Below are 13,884 nucleotides of genomic sequence, written 5' to 3'. Positions count from 1 at the left end.
TGTCTTCCAATCCCAAATCAAGCCAGAGTACAGTAGTCGAACACAAAGGTTGCAAGAGCATAATATGCTCTTTTTTTAAAAAAAAAAAATCCAAAATATGTTTCCAAACAGAAGCTGCTTTAGTGCCATATCATTATAATTTCTCTCAACTGCAGTTTTCGAGTTCTACTATGGTGACCAGAACTTTAACGCACAGTCACATTATGGATTTTCAGTCTCCAGAGTTCTATTTTCCACTTCCAGCCCTGTGCCACTGAAGACAATGACAGCCAAATTGCTTCAAAACATTGCTATGCATGTACATGTATGATTTTTTTTAATTTTATTTTTAATATTGCTGATTATTTATCACCAAGGAATCAGAAGTTTATAATGACTTCTATGGGAGGATCAGATATGACAATTTATTGCTCTGACTGAAAAATTGGTATCCAATATTTAGGGTCCACACAAGCTCTCTTAAGTTTTCATAATTTGATCAAAGATCAGGGAATGCTGATCCATTCCAATAGTGCTGCTTCCATTTCCATTTAGTGTTAAAGGCCAAAATATTCAAAAAGGCAAGATATACTTTATCAACAACATGTATATCTATTTCAATTCAAAAAGGCACATTTCAGGGATTATTTGAGTTCAATTAAAAGATCAAAAAGTATACTATGCAATATTGTAAACAGCTGGGAAAGCCTCTTCCTCAATTGTACAATTTGATTCAATTAAGAACCTGGAACAACTATTACCAAAATTTCATCCTCTTGGCCATTTGATCCTGACTACTGCCAACAAGGTTGGAAATATTTGATCATGCATGCTTGTGGAGATAGTTGAGAAAGGAACATCTGTTCAATTAGGATTAGAAATAAACAAAAATTCATTTCTCTCAAGATACATTTAATTATGCTTGGCTAAGTGAGTCTCTATATAACACAAGTTCCTCGTGACTTTGATAACTTAGTCCTGTGCATGTTCACAGAAATAACTCCTACCAAGGTCAGTGCAGTTTAGTGGCATGAAACCATGCACAACATTATAAAATAATTTAGGAACTCTCGATATCCTTCAATTCTGTACACTTGCTATATAACATAATTATTTTCTATGTTTTTCCTCTTGAAAAATATGTTCTATAGCAAGTACAATTCCCCAATAGTTCGTCTACAATCCCCACAGCTAATAGTAATGTATTATGGGAGTTGTAGTAGAATGATATTTATAAACCTATGGTTCCCTATGCCCTTTTTTAACCATTTCTCTACCAATCTTTTTTAAACTGGGGCATGGGAAGCAACTCAAGTTTGGTTTGGGCTGCAAAAAAATGTTTCTTAATTCTATGTACAACACAGTATAAAAAGGAAAATGTAACAACTAACGCCCCTTCTACACTGCTGTATAAAATCCACATTATCTGCTTTGAACTGTATTATCTGGCAGTGTAGAAGGGGCCTAAGAATATTTTCAACATTTAAAAAACTAAATCTCTGCCCTAATGCTCCAAGAAGGGAAGTCTCAAAACTGATTAATTTCTTTAAACTTTTGAAAACAATGTTCTCTTTCCTGAGTTTCTATGTGTATGTAAAAATAGTGGGTGTGTTCAGAACACAATAATACTGAAAATAATAATTATTTTGCACACCAACAATTTGCACACCAACAATTTTGGGCAGCATCAAGTCAAATTCAAATTTCAGGTGACACATTCATTTATACAGAATGAATTTCTAAATTCTATCTTCCTTTACCAATCTACTACTTTGGAAATTGTAGGGAAATTACGTTTGCTTTACTAGAATAGACAACTTAGTAAAACGCATAAAATAAACATTTACCATGCATAGTAAAGCTTCTATAAATTATACAAAACAGTTTGAAAGGCATAATCTTAAGCATACAACTCTAAATCTGTCTGTCCCAGTTAGCAATGGTAAATTATAAACTCCATTAGGAGAGTCAACATGGTGTAATACTCTGGATATTGGACTAAAATACGAGAGCAGCATTCAAATCACTGCTCAACCTCAGAAACTCAATAGGGTGCATCTACATTAAATATATTTTAAAAGTTTGAAACTGCATAAAATGCAGTTTAATGTAGTTAGCCCTCCAGGTTTTCCTGGAGGTTTGTCCTCATTCCAGCATGAATGGTGCCACCCCAACCCCCCCAAAAAGCCTTTAAATAAAATAAAAACTTACCACACCGCCATTAGGCTTCTCTGGAGGTCCCCAGGTGCATATCAATGACTTGCCAGAAGGCAAGGGACAGGAGTGATTTGCCCCCCACCTCCTTGTGTGTCGTTGGTACACACCAGGACAGCTCCAGAGATGCCTAATGGTGGCTCAGTAAGTTTTCCCTTCTTTTCAGAGCTTTTGGAGGAGGGGGGTTGGGGAGGGGGTGGCTGCCCTCCTTGGTTTTCTGGGCCTGCATTTTGGGCCCTGTCTGGAAGGGCCGCCAGTCTGAGAACAAGGCAATGAAAACTCACCTATAAACAACCCTTGCCATGATATGTTTGCCTTAGGGTCACCATAACAACAACATTTATTATTAATTGCACACAACGCACACAACAACATTTATTATTAATTGAATAAGTCTACTTTAGTTGGAATACACAAGTAGATTTAGGTCACAGAATAAGTTAAAACAAAATACTTACATGGGCAGAAACAAATGGTAATAACTGTATATTGGCCTGGACGAAGAACCCCAGTATGTAAACTAAATTTGAAGATACCATCATCCATTGCTTTGCCAGCAGCATCAAGATTGAATCTCCAAGTAATGTCTTTCTTTGAGATATTTTCAAGATATAACTTCTGAAAAAAGGAAACAACAAAAACAACAACAATTTTATTACGGTCCAGAGACCCATCAGTAAAACCAACAGTCATAAATTTTCCAATCTCAGGAGAAGCTCGTTGTACAAAATACATAGTTTCAAGTAATACCCCTATCAGAAGTTATTTGCTTTCTCAGCCTTGCTGCCACTGTGAGAAATTTTGCCATTATGAGAGTCACCCTGTGGCACTTGTCCTCTAAAAGATATCTAACGATCCTCTGCGGGGGATGGCTGGTCATGTGGGACAGGATTGGATATAAAAGTTGGCTATGTTGCATTGTGTAGTAGCTACACTGCAATAAAATACACTGTCTACTCCATGAGGTTACGACTGAGCGAAAATAGGGGGGGGGGGGGGGAAAGCCAGGAGCATTATCAGTTTCATTACTCTAATACAATGGGGCTTCTCTATGGACAATTAATTACCAGTGTTAGAGGGATATTTCTTGAATAGCTCCATATCCCATGCACAAATTTCAAACACAGACCAAGACCCAGCATCAGGAGATGTGGTCACCACTTCCTAGCTATGTCTTCCAGTGCTATCCTCCAACACCTCCTGTTCAGCACTTCACAGTTATGTACATTTCAATGTTCCTGGGCAAGACTTACAACATCATACTTACTGAACAGAACAATATCCATGTTCTCCAAAAACTTAAAAAAGACTAGTGTTATAGTCCAATTACTATCCATCTTATCAAATGGACTAATAAATACCTCTCGGACCGCATCTTGGCCTACGAGCCCACGAGGACCTTGAGATCTTCTGGGGAGGCCCTTCTCTCGGTCCCGCCTGCCTCACAGGCACGGCTGGCGGGGACGAGGGAGAGGGCCTTCTCGGTGGTGGCCCCCCCGGCTGTGGAACACTCTCCCTGCACACATCAGACAGGCGCCTTCCCTCATGTCCTTTCGAAAGAGCCTTAAGACATGGCTCTTCGAGAGGGCATTTAACTAAGTACTAACATTACGGTAATGAAGAATTGGAATGGAACAAGAATATGAGACGGGTTATGATTCCACTATGAGACGAAGCGGATTTTTTAGTGTAGTCTATAAGTGTTGTTAGTTTAGATGTTGTTGAAACCAGCTTTGTAATTATCTTTTATGTGTACTGTACACCGCCATGAGTCGCCCTTATGGGCTGAGAATGGCAGTTAATAAGTGCATCTAATAATAAATAATAATAATAATAATAAAGAGGTTTAGGTAAAGTTTATAGTTTATCGGTATATACAGGGCAACAAATTACCTGAGCTTTTCCTAGAGTAGGAACAACCTACTTAAAAAAAACCAGAAAATAGCAAATAAAAAAACAATGTTTTGTAGCAGTTATGAGCAAAATTCAAAAATGCATTCAAAATAATGGCAGATAGCATTTTAATGACATGCAAAACCTAAGTAGCAAAAAAAACACACACAAAAAAACCTTTTAATAGGGACTCAGAACTTCTGCTCAATGGAGACCGTTTTGCTTGTGCAGAAAACAACCAACATTCATGTATGACCTAGGCCTCAGAAATTTTAATGAAGACATCCCAATAATCTATAACTTATTATAGACCTTACAGAAAATATTCCTCTAAGGGTTAACTTGCTTTGATGAATTCTTCAAACCACTGTCTACATTTCTGGCTAATAGTGGAGGTGGAAGGATGGTCTTAGAGACTTTTCCATGAAAAGTGAAACATGTTTCTATTATTAAATAAATATTGCATTATCACCATGCTGCACAGCAACAAGAGATTTTTACTGAATAGCCTCTTTTAGACAATTAGCAATGGATTGCAATAATATGATTTAACCTGGGGAAACCTTGGAATCCTGCACTCTTTCCAATTAGATGCCATCTATGAGAAGACTGGAAAACTAATTTTATTTTAAATTAGCTCCCATTTAGCACTCAAAATCCTAAACTATAGTTAGTCTTAAATATGGTTTATTGAAACTAACTACATGAACCACAGTCTTGTCTTGGTCCAGACAAGACAATAAATGGTGGTTGTAAAAAATAGGAACAAATCTAAAGTTGTGGTTGCACCAAAGGAGAAATTGGGCACTGTTAAAGTCAAAGGCTTACACAGATTTGTTCATAATTTCTCATGCATCTTCTCTATTCCTCCATTATTATTATTTTTTACTTTCTAATTACAGCATTTCCCTCAGATATTCACTTCCTGGGATTATAAAAGTGAAAGTGGTGTTTTACTCCTAGAATTCTGTTATATATTATAAACTTGCTTGCTGCCATTCACTTTCAAGAAGTGTCATTCTTACATTTTATATTCTGCTCTTCTGGAAAAGCAAATTAAATAATATAAAGATTTGATTTGAAAAGGAGAAGATGGGTGGCCAGCTGAATGGTAGTATGCACAGAAAAATCTGAAGAATAGTGAAGAATATATTGAAAAATCTATCCATCTCACTATTATGCTTACCTTTATGTTATTGCTGTCACTTACAACACCCAAGTTGATAGTTCTCATACTATATTGAAATAAGAGCTCTAAAGGAGAAACTTGCAATGGTGGCAGCAATACTAGAAACAGAAACACAAACACACATTTAAATTTAATCTCTCAATAAATACATTTTAAAGTTTTTGTTATTAGTAGAAACAATTGCCACTTCATTTGTTCCTGGAACTGATATACAGCTGGCCTTCCACATTTGCAGATTTAACTTTTGTGGATTAGATTATTTTCAGATTTAATAAATTATATGCTGGGGAACTTAGAGAATCTTAGAGGAGTGTACTCTTGGGTATTTAAAAAAGGGGGTCCTGCACTCTTAACCCCAGTAAATACGCAGCACAGACTTCTTCTGCTCTTGAAAACATAAAATAACTAATCTTTCATCATATTCAATTTAATATTCTTACTAGGGATTGTTCTAATAGACATCAATTTGACCCTCTAGGAGATTTATGAGGTTTGCATGCTCCTTCTCCATTGCTCAAGGCTTCCACTTCCCCCTTCTATTCTTGAAATCATAATTTGCCATAACTGAACCTGTAATCTATCAATAATGTCTTGTTTCCAAATCATTGTTTGAAGCACAAAAATGAAATAAATTAGCAAATCATTGGTTCAAATAAGTCCTAGAGTGGCATAATAATGTCAAATTTCAAGTTGAAATCCCAGAACTGTCTGATCACTTGTGGCTATGACATTATCTAACATCTACTTTGGACTTCTCTACTCTCACAAGATATTTTTTGGTTTAATTTTATTTTTTTCCATAACAGGTAATCTTGTCTGGTTAACAGAAGTTACTTTTATTCGTTGGAGGGTTTTTGTAAAGAAAAGTTTTCTGAAAAGAGATATACAATTAGCAAGAATGTGCCATTTTGTATATCTGAAATAATATTTTCTGCCAGCCACATTCTGGATTATGCCATATTCTAAATTCTACTTATTAGACTGAGTCAGAAGTTTCCCAATTGTTTTTTTTTTTTCTTCAAAGAGGACTATTGACAATGTGAAGGAAATCAATAGCTTAAGAAAATGTGCACTAATACAAAACACTACTAATACAGATTCAGGTTCTACGAAGAATAAATTGTAATATCACAAGTTTAGAAAATTGTATGGAATCCTTGGGAAATAATAAAGGAGAAACAACACTGGCTGATCACAGAGTGAATCTAAAACCCACAGGTCAGAGAGACAAAACTTTTTGATGAATAAAGACATCACGTGTGACTAAGTCCGATCACGTGTGACTAAATCCGATCAGGTTCCCTTGTCCCCTCTGACCTTAGCTGCAATCTATATTGTAGTTGGAGTAAAAAAAATAGATTTTTCCATCAACATTATATATATTTCCAAGCTCTTGCTATTGGTTGGCTTTGTCTTGAACAGTAATTTGCTGGTATGGATCAACACTTCTATCTGAAAGAACTTTATTTGTGAGTGTAGTCATGGAGACTGCCTTGATCAGCACCCAAACCTCAATATTTACTACAATACTAAAGAATAAGAGCCAACAAGGTGATATGACTATTGAAAGGTAAACTAAATCAATAAAAGCATTGGGCAAGACATTCTAAAAGTGAAAGAAATACTGATATTTACAGACAAAGAACTGAAGAAATCAAATATGAAACACTATGTTTTAATCATTCAGAAATAATATATGAATTTGAGCACATACACTGGAAAGAGCAGCAACAGCCTATTTACACACTCAGACTCTATTGTACATTTCTATGAGGAAGGCAGAAAGGCTACTTTTCTATACAAGCAGTAAAAAATAAAACAACATAACAAAAGCAGTAAATAATAAAGGTAGTATAAATATGATCATCATAGGAAAAAAAGATTAAATGATAAACAGCCATGCCATCTCAAAATGCAAGTCAAAGATCACTTGCTGCACATGCCTAGAGTTGTTGTTTTTAATTACCTATGAGTAGATCATCCTAACATTTTTCCTTCTAACCATGCTGGCAGGGATATATGAAAGGGTGTATTTAAACATGCAATCCCTCGTTTACACTCTGAAGTAATACTAGTGTAATACACACATGTGCTATCTCTTTTACAGCAAGATTGAAAAACTCCACAAAAGACTGAGTATCCTTGTCTTATTAACTTAGAAAAAGGATGCAGGGATAGGATATAATATCTGATGGTGTTGTATATTAAAATAACAAACCAGAGTGACTGGAACAAATTAGGTTTAAAATGAGAAACAACTTTATAAAAATGCAACAGTACCATATTTTGGCTGGAGAGTGGAAACAATAATTATATTGCAAGGGTAGACAACTGGGTATATGTGAGTGAGGACCAATTTTTCACTTCAGCCTCTCTGTAGGTCACCCCACATTTAAGGATATCATTTACAGTTTGTATCTCTCCATCCTGAAGCAACTGTGTTCCATTTTGCATGTACTAGTTAATATTTTCTATTCCTTAATGAAACTGCTGAGAGCCAGCATGATATAATGGTTTGAGCATTGGATTACAACCAAGGCTTCAGTTACTCCTCAGCCATGGAAACCTACTCTGTGACACTTTGTATGTCACACTTTCCCAGTCTCGGGGCATTTCCAAACAGCACAGAAATGCAGGTTTAAAATGGGGGTTAAAAAATTCTAGGATCTGACTGCGGGTCCCCAGACAGACCTGTTAGTCCCGGGACTGGGTTACCCGCCATCCTCACAGGCTTCCTCTGTATCAGAACAACATGGAGGGCTGACAGGGAACGCCCAGCAGAAGCGGGTTTTTTTAGAAAAATCACCCTTTTATGCGCTGGACCATATATGTTATTATGCACACATGCATATATCATAATATAAATAATATAAGCAGATTCAAATATGCGCATATGCGGTTCATCGCATAATGGAATGATTTTTTTTATAAAAAAATCTTCTGCCAGATTTCTCTCATTCCCCAATTGTTTATTCATGCTCAGTTTAATATTATAAAGTTTAAAATAAAGAGTTTCAGAGAGTTCTAATTGCTCTCCATTTGTGCTTCCTTTAGATTAGCTGTGTGTTCATTTCACACCCCATTCAGCTGATCAGCTGTTTCCGGCTTTTAAAAAGTAGACATGTGCTGGGCAGTCTACACCGGGGGAGTGCAGGAAATCACATGTGTTTTGCGAGTGCAGGGATATACAGCAATGTGAATATGCACATTTTCCAGCCAGAATTGGGATAAATTGAGACTGGGATAAAAAGGGATGTTTTTACCCCATGTTTTTCATTCGTTGCAGTGAATAAGCACAGATTTACTGGTAGCATCATGTAACTACTCCCACTTTTGACCTGGTAAATGCTATGGTTTAGGTATTGTGTAGATGGGCCTCAGAGGAAGTGTGTTGGAGACTTCATCCCTGGAGGCTTTTAAGTTAAAGCTGGGTAGCCATCTCTTGGGAGTGCTTTGATTGCGCTTTTCCTGCATGGCAGGGGCCTCTTCTAACTATAATTCTATGATTTTATTAAGGCAAAGCTAAATGCAGTCTGGACAAATCATGCAAAGAAAGCCATGTGAGAAGTTTCTTTAGGTCCTCATAAGTCAGAAATGACCTGAAGGTACACAAAAACAAAACTGGTATTGCAACCTCATATATGTTGACTGCTGTATGATTAAATAAAATTCCCTTTTGGAGATTATATGTTAATCTAAGATATTTTTTTTCCATAAATGCTGGATAGTAGGCCTGGGTAACAACGGAAAAATTTGTTTCTAAAATCGATTCGTTTTTGGGGGGTTTTTGTGTTTCGATATTTAAAAGAATTCCGAAATTTTTCTTTTAAAAAGTTTGATATTTACGAAATTTCGTAAATGTTAAAAAAATTACGAAACATTATTGAAACAAATACGAAACAATAACGAATCGATTCATTAATGGCGGACGCGACCGCGCAATACGCTAAAAAACCTCCAAATGGGACAGGGGGAACTTCTGAAGCTTCCCTCTCCCTCTGTTGTTGACTGTTGGTGTGATATTATAATTTTTTTCACTAATTAAACAAAAAACAACTATAAAACTTGCCCCAGACATGCGGAAATAATAACGAAACGACCTCAAACCGATAACGAAACAAATACATAACGAATCCGAAGCATTTACGAAACAAATTTAAAAATTCATTTCGTTTTTAAGTTGCTCCAGAATGGTTCGTTATCGCTTCGTTATAAAAAAAAATAACGAATTTTTAACAAATTACGAATTAACGAAACGAAACCGCCCAGCCCTACTGGATAGCTGTGTGTACTCATTAATACTGTAATATTGCTGCCACAGTAAATTTGGGAACACAGTTTGCACCTGGGTTTACATCAGGGTCTTGTCCCCTTCTAGACTATTATCATTGATGTTATGTATCATATTGTGGGTCAATGATTTTTCAGGTTCAGGAGTTGACTATAAGCCAATAAAGGACAGACATCTAGAGCTTGTGAAAGGGCCATAGCATTTTGCAGAAATGGCTGTATCTCACTGATTATACATCTGAGAATCTCAGCTAAAAGCTATAGATGACAAGTGGCATTCGATCATTTTCTGTTTTTGGTCTGCTTTGAAATAGATTGCCCCACAGTACCAGTCTTGCCTTGTTGATTTGCTGTTTTACCTCCTTGGGTGAACTATGAGTTTGAGGTATTTCGGCTTCAAATCCTGGGTTTTGAGTTTGTCTTGTTGGTCAGACAAGTGCTGATGTAAATGTATTGGGAAAATTAACAGTAAACAATAGATTTGCCTATATTTTCTAGTTGCAAACTAGATATCATGTGTAGCAATCAGTAGACTTTTGGTATAGAAAGCTGTTTAGTGTCAAGAAAGTGAACTTGTACAATTCAAGGCTCGGGTTGATGGCATGATCAAAACTGTTGAAATAATTATGAGACCTCTCAAGTTATTCTTTTCCATGTGTCCAGATAGTTAAAATGACACTGTTGTACATCAAAGAGAGAATAGATTTATGAGGGCCCTTCCAGACAGACCCCAAAATGCAGGGCCTGCCGGGTTTTTACCAGAGGCATCTAAATGACGCCTCCACTAAAAGAGAATTAATAAGATACCCCATTAGAACCAGGCCTTCCTGAAATATCTGGGTCTTGTGGGGCATTGAGCCTGTGGAGACTGACTTCCACGGGTCAGTCCCCACATCTATCTTGGTTCTTTGGGCTTCCTGGGGGGAGGTGTTAGGACAAAAACCCTTGCTGAACCAGATTTTTAAACCTGTTTCAATATGGGTTTTCCCCATGTCTGGAAGTGCCCTGAGTGATGTGCTGAAGGGTCACTGCACCAGATTAGCCATAACAATTTTTTTCATGTTATGGTGCCATTCAGCAGTGCCATTGGTTTGAAGATACATGATATTTCCGAACATGTAAATATGTATCAGTAATTACAAAGTAGAAGAATGGTGTCTATGTCTACTGTAGCTCTAGTCAGAATGGTATTCTTGTTGACTTGTAGTCCATTACTGTGAGGGATGTTGAGGTATAGAGATTCCACACTTCCAATTACTAGGATGTTCTTTTGTTCTTTTCGGGTTCAGGAAATCAGTTTTATCACTTACATACAAGAGCTTGGAACATTGGTGGCATATCATCTGAGAAGTCAGATCACCTTATAGTAACAGTTCAAGCACTTGAGATAATGGACCTTTCTGAGTTGCTAGGTATATGCATTTTGGGTAGCAGACAGAAGGTGCCTGGTTCAGTTTTCTGGGGGTATCCACTTGGAATTGGTTCCGTACATCAACGGGAAATTCTTTGAGTAATCTGTGCAATTCTTCCTCGTATTCATCAGTGAGATCTTTAGAAAGGACTTTGTTATATATGATGTTGGATTTTTTTCTAGATCTCCTGTATACAATTCAACTTGCTCATAATGACCATCGCTCTTTTATCAATCTTTAGCATTCCATTTCATATTGCTGAGATTGTGTGATGAAATGGGTTTTATTTCTGATTATCGCAGTCTGGGAGCAAGGACAAAAAGCATTCTATATGTAGAAATCCAATTCCATGTTCCAATTTTTCTGGGCCAGTCAATGTTCTTTTTGTTGTGCTTTTCCTGTGCGTTGAAGTAATATAAATTGTCATGGTGTGGCGAATGAGGTGATACTTGCGAGCTGTGGTCTTCGCTGGTGTCATTGTCCCTGAAATATCCCTTGAATAATAAAAGTCAGAAGAAAGTCTCCAAATCAACACAGAACTGTATCATGTTTGTGGGTTTGGAAGTTAGAGGGAAAGGATTTTTAAAAGAACAAATTGCTCTGTCTGGCTCTGCACTCAGGTGGATTCACAATATTATTGTCCAGGTTCACAGTGTCCCTGCTGTGGACCATGCCGGCTTGTTAGATAACAAGACACTTTAATTTTCTTTTTCCTCAGTGAAGCAAACTGCCTTTTATAGATTTTTTTGTTTTGTTTTCTGGAAAAACTTTGTCTAATTGAACAGAAACCTAGTTTTGTACGTATGATTCCGATTACTTTTTTAATCTCTTTTTGTTAGCTGTACAGTAAAAATGTCAACCAATAGCCCTCACAATGTACTGTGGAAGGTTTTTCCGGGCTATATGGTCATGATCTAAAGGCATTTTCTCCTGACGTTTCGCCCTCACAATCTCTGAGGATGCCTGCCACAGATGCAAATGAAATGTCAGGAGAGAATGCTTCTAGAACTTGGCCATATAGCCCGAAAAACCCACAACAACCAAGTCAACCAATAGACTTTAGAAATTATCTTGTCTACATCTCAAAATGAGTATGGCTGGAATGCACTACAAGATGATGTAGGTTTGCAGCTTTGTCTTGCCTTGTGCTGATGGGCTGTCTTGTAAGACATGCAGTTATTTTTCCACAGCAGTGCACATATTCCCTACTTACAACACTGCCCTAATTTAGGTCTGTTGAAGAACCAAAGTTATTACATTACATTTTAACAGAACGGTAATTCCACACATTCAGAAGAATGTTAGTTAAAATTTCAGAAGCTTTTCATCTCCTTTTCCATTAAAGAAAGAAGAGAGAAAATGGAGGAGCAAGTAAACATGATGTTGCACAGGTTTGCTTTTCTATCAACACACTCTAGCACATTATACTTGAATAGCATCACAACTGTCTGGATTTTTATTACTGTCTATTAAAAGAACATGTACTTGTTAAATAAAAAACGGCTCTGATGGTGGCTTACAAAAATCCCTCCAGTGGGCTCTTGGTAAGCACTAGAATTTGATTCCACCACCCGTAGACACCAAAATCTGCAGTTGCCCGAATCCCCATTATATACAGTGTATGCTAAAATGGTGTCTCTTACATAAAATAGCAAAATCAAGGTTTCCTTTTTGGAATTTAAAAAATATTTTCAAGCCATGGATGGTTGAATCTGTGGATGCAGAATCCATGCATGCAGAGATCCAATTGTACATATACAGTCCTTGTCTAAAAGAGAAACAACAGAAGGGATGTAACTCAGGGGAGAAGGAAGAAAGCAAGTTACCCAAATAAATAGGAACATATCTGTACTCAGGTTTACAACCTGTTTCATTCTGGACTGACATATTCTTGGCTGACCTGTTCCCTGTTTCTTTTTGGTTCTTTCTTTTCTATTTTTGTGTCCTGGGCTTTAATATTTCTTTCACCACTTCAGGACAAGCAAAAGTGAAAACTAGTCGATGGGTGACAAAGCACTAGACGAGATAGCTTTTAGGTGTTTCTCAATTCAGTGTTTCTCTAATACAGTAGAGCCTCACTTAACCAACCTTTGCTCATCCAACGTTCTGTATTATCCAATGAAGTCTGCCTCCTGCCCGGATCCACAGCTGTTTCAATACATTGTGATGTTTTGGTGCTAAATTCATAAATACTATAATTACTACATAACGTGTATTGAACTGCTTTTTCTGTCGATTTGTTGTAAAACATGTTTCAGTGTTTAATTTGTAAAATCATAATGTAATTTGACATTTAATAGGTTTTTCCTTAATTCTTCCTTATTATCCAACATTTTTTGCTTATCCAATGTCCTGCTGACCTGTTTATGTTAGATAAGCGAGACTCATTTTCTCTACTTTTATCAAGAAATTGATGGTGTGACACATTTTATATATACACAGTCCTTATTACTGTTAAAATATACATACCAGTTGCCTGAACTTTGCATATCCGAGTAGGTATAGTCAATGACTGAGGTCGTGGGACAATGATATGCTTTGCTGAGCCAGCATGACTTGTCCTGGTGCACGATAAAGATGGAAGTTCAGCTACATTAATACTTATTAAAAGATTGAAGTCATAGGCTGCCACCTAGAGGGTGCACATAAAATTGTCACTTTCTTAGGCAACAGAAGGTATCAATAATTTATTAAAACTTCACCTGAATGCCTGAGGCTTCTAAAGACTTTGCACGTGTACAAGAATCAGTCCCAAAACATGGAAGGGAAAATCCATATCAAGATGAAATCATAGAAATCATTAAAATGTAGCATTTTTCACAACAAAGGGAAGAGAAATCAATATCATACAACTGTAAATATCTTAAATTTTCTAGAGGAAATTAAAAACATCAGTCAGAACTATCC

At 36.8% G+C, this 13,884-nt stretch overlaps 1 protein-coding gene across 1 annotated transcript in view; it reads right to left on the bottom strand.

Moving 5' to 3' along the window:
• CFAP47 (cilia and flagella associated protein 47) overlaps positions 1 to 13,884 on the bottom strand; it is a 318,966-nt gene that overhangs the window by 250,806 nt on the left and 54,276 nt on the right. Inside the window, exons 22-24 of the mRNA XM_060767112.2 lie at positions 13,447 to 13,609; positions 5,273 to 5,373; positions 2,652 to 2,811 (exon numbers count right to left, since the gene is read on the bottom strand). Of these exons, the coding sequence (XP_060623095.2) occupies positions 2,652 to 2,811; positions 5,273 to 5,373; positions 13,447 to 13,609 (424 nt within the window). The remainder of the gene's footprint in view (positions 1 to 2,651; positions 2,812 to 5,272; positions 5,374 to 13,446; positions 13,610 to 13,884) is intronic.

Source organism: Anolis sagrei, chromosome 3 (assembly GCF_037176765.1).
Source record: "Anolis sagrei isolate rAnoSag1 chromosome 3, rAnoSag1.mat, whole genome shotgun sequence".
Taxonomy (NCBI): domain Eukaryota; kingdom Metazoa; phylum Chordata; class Lepidosauria; order Squamata; family Dactyloidae; genus Anolis; species Anolis sagrei.
Note: the sequence above shows the minus strand (reverse complement) of the source record. Positions and strands in the feature narration are given on the sequence as shown.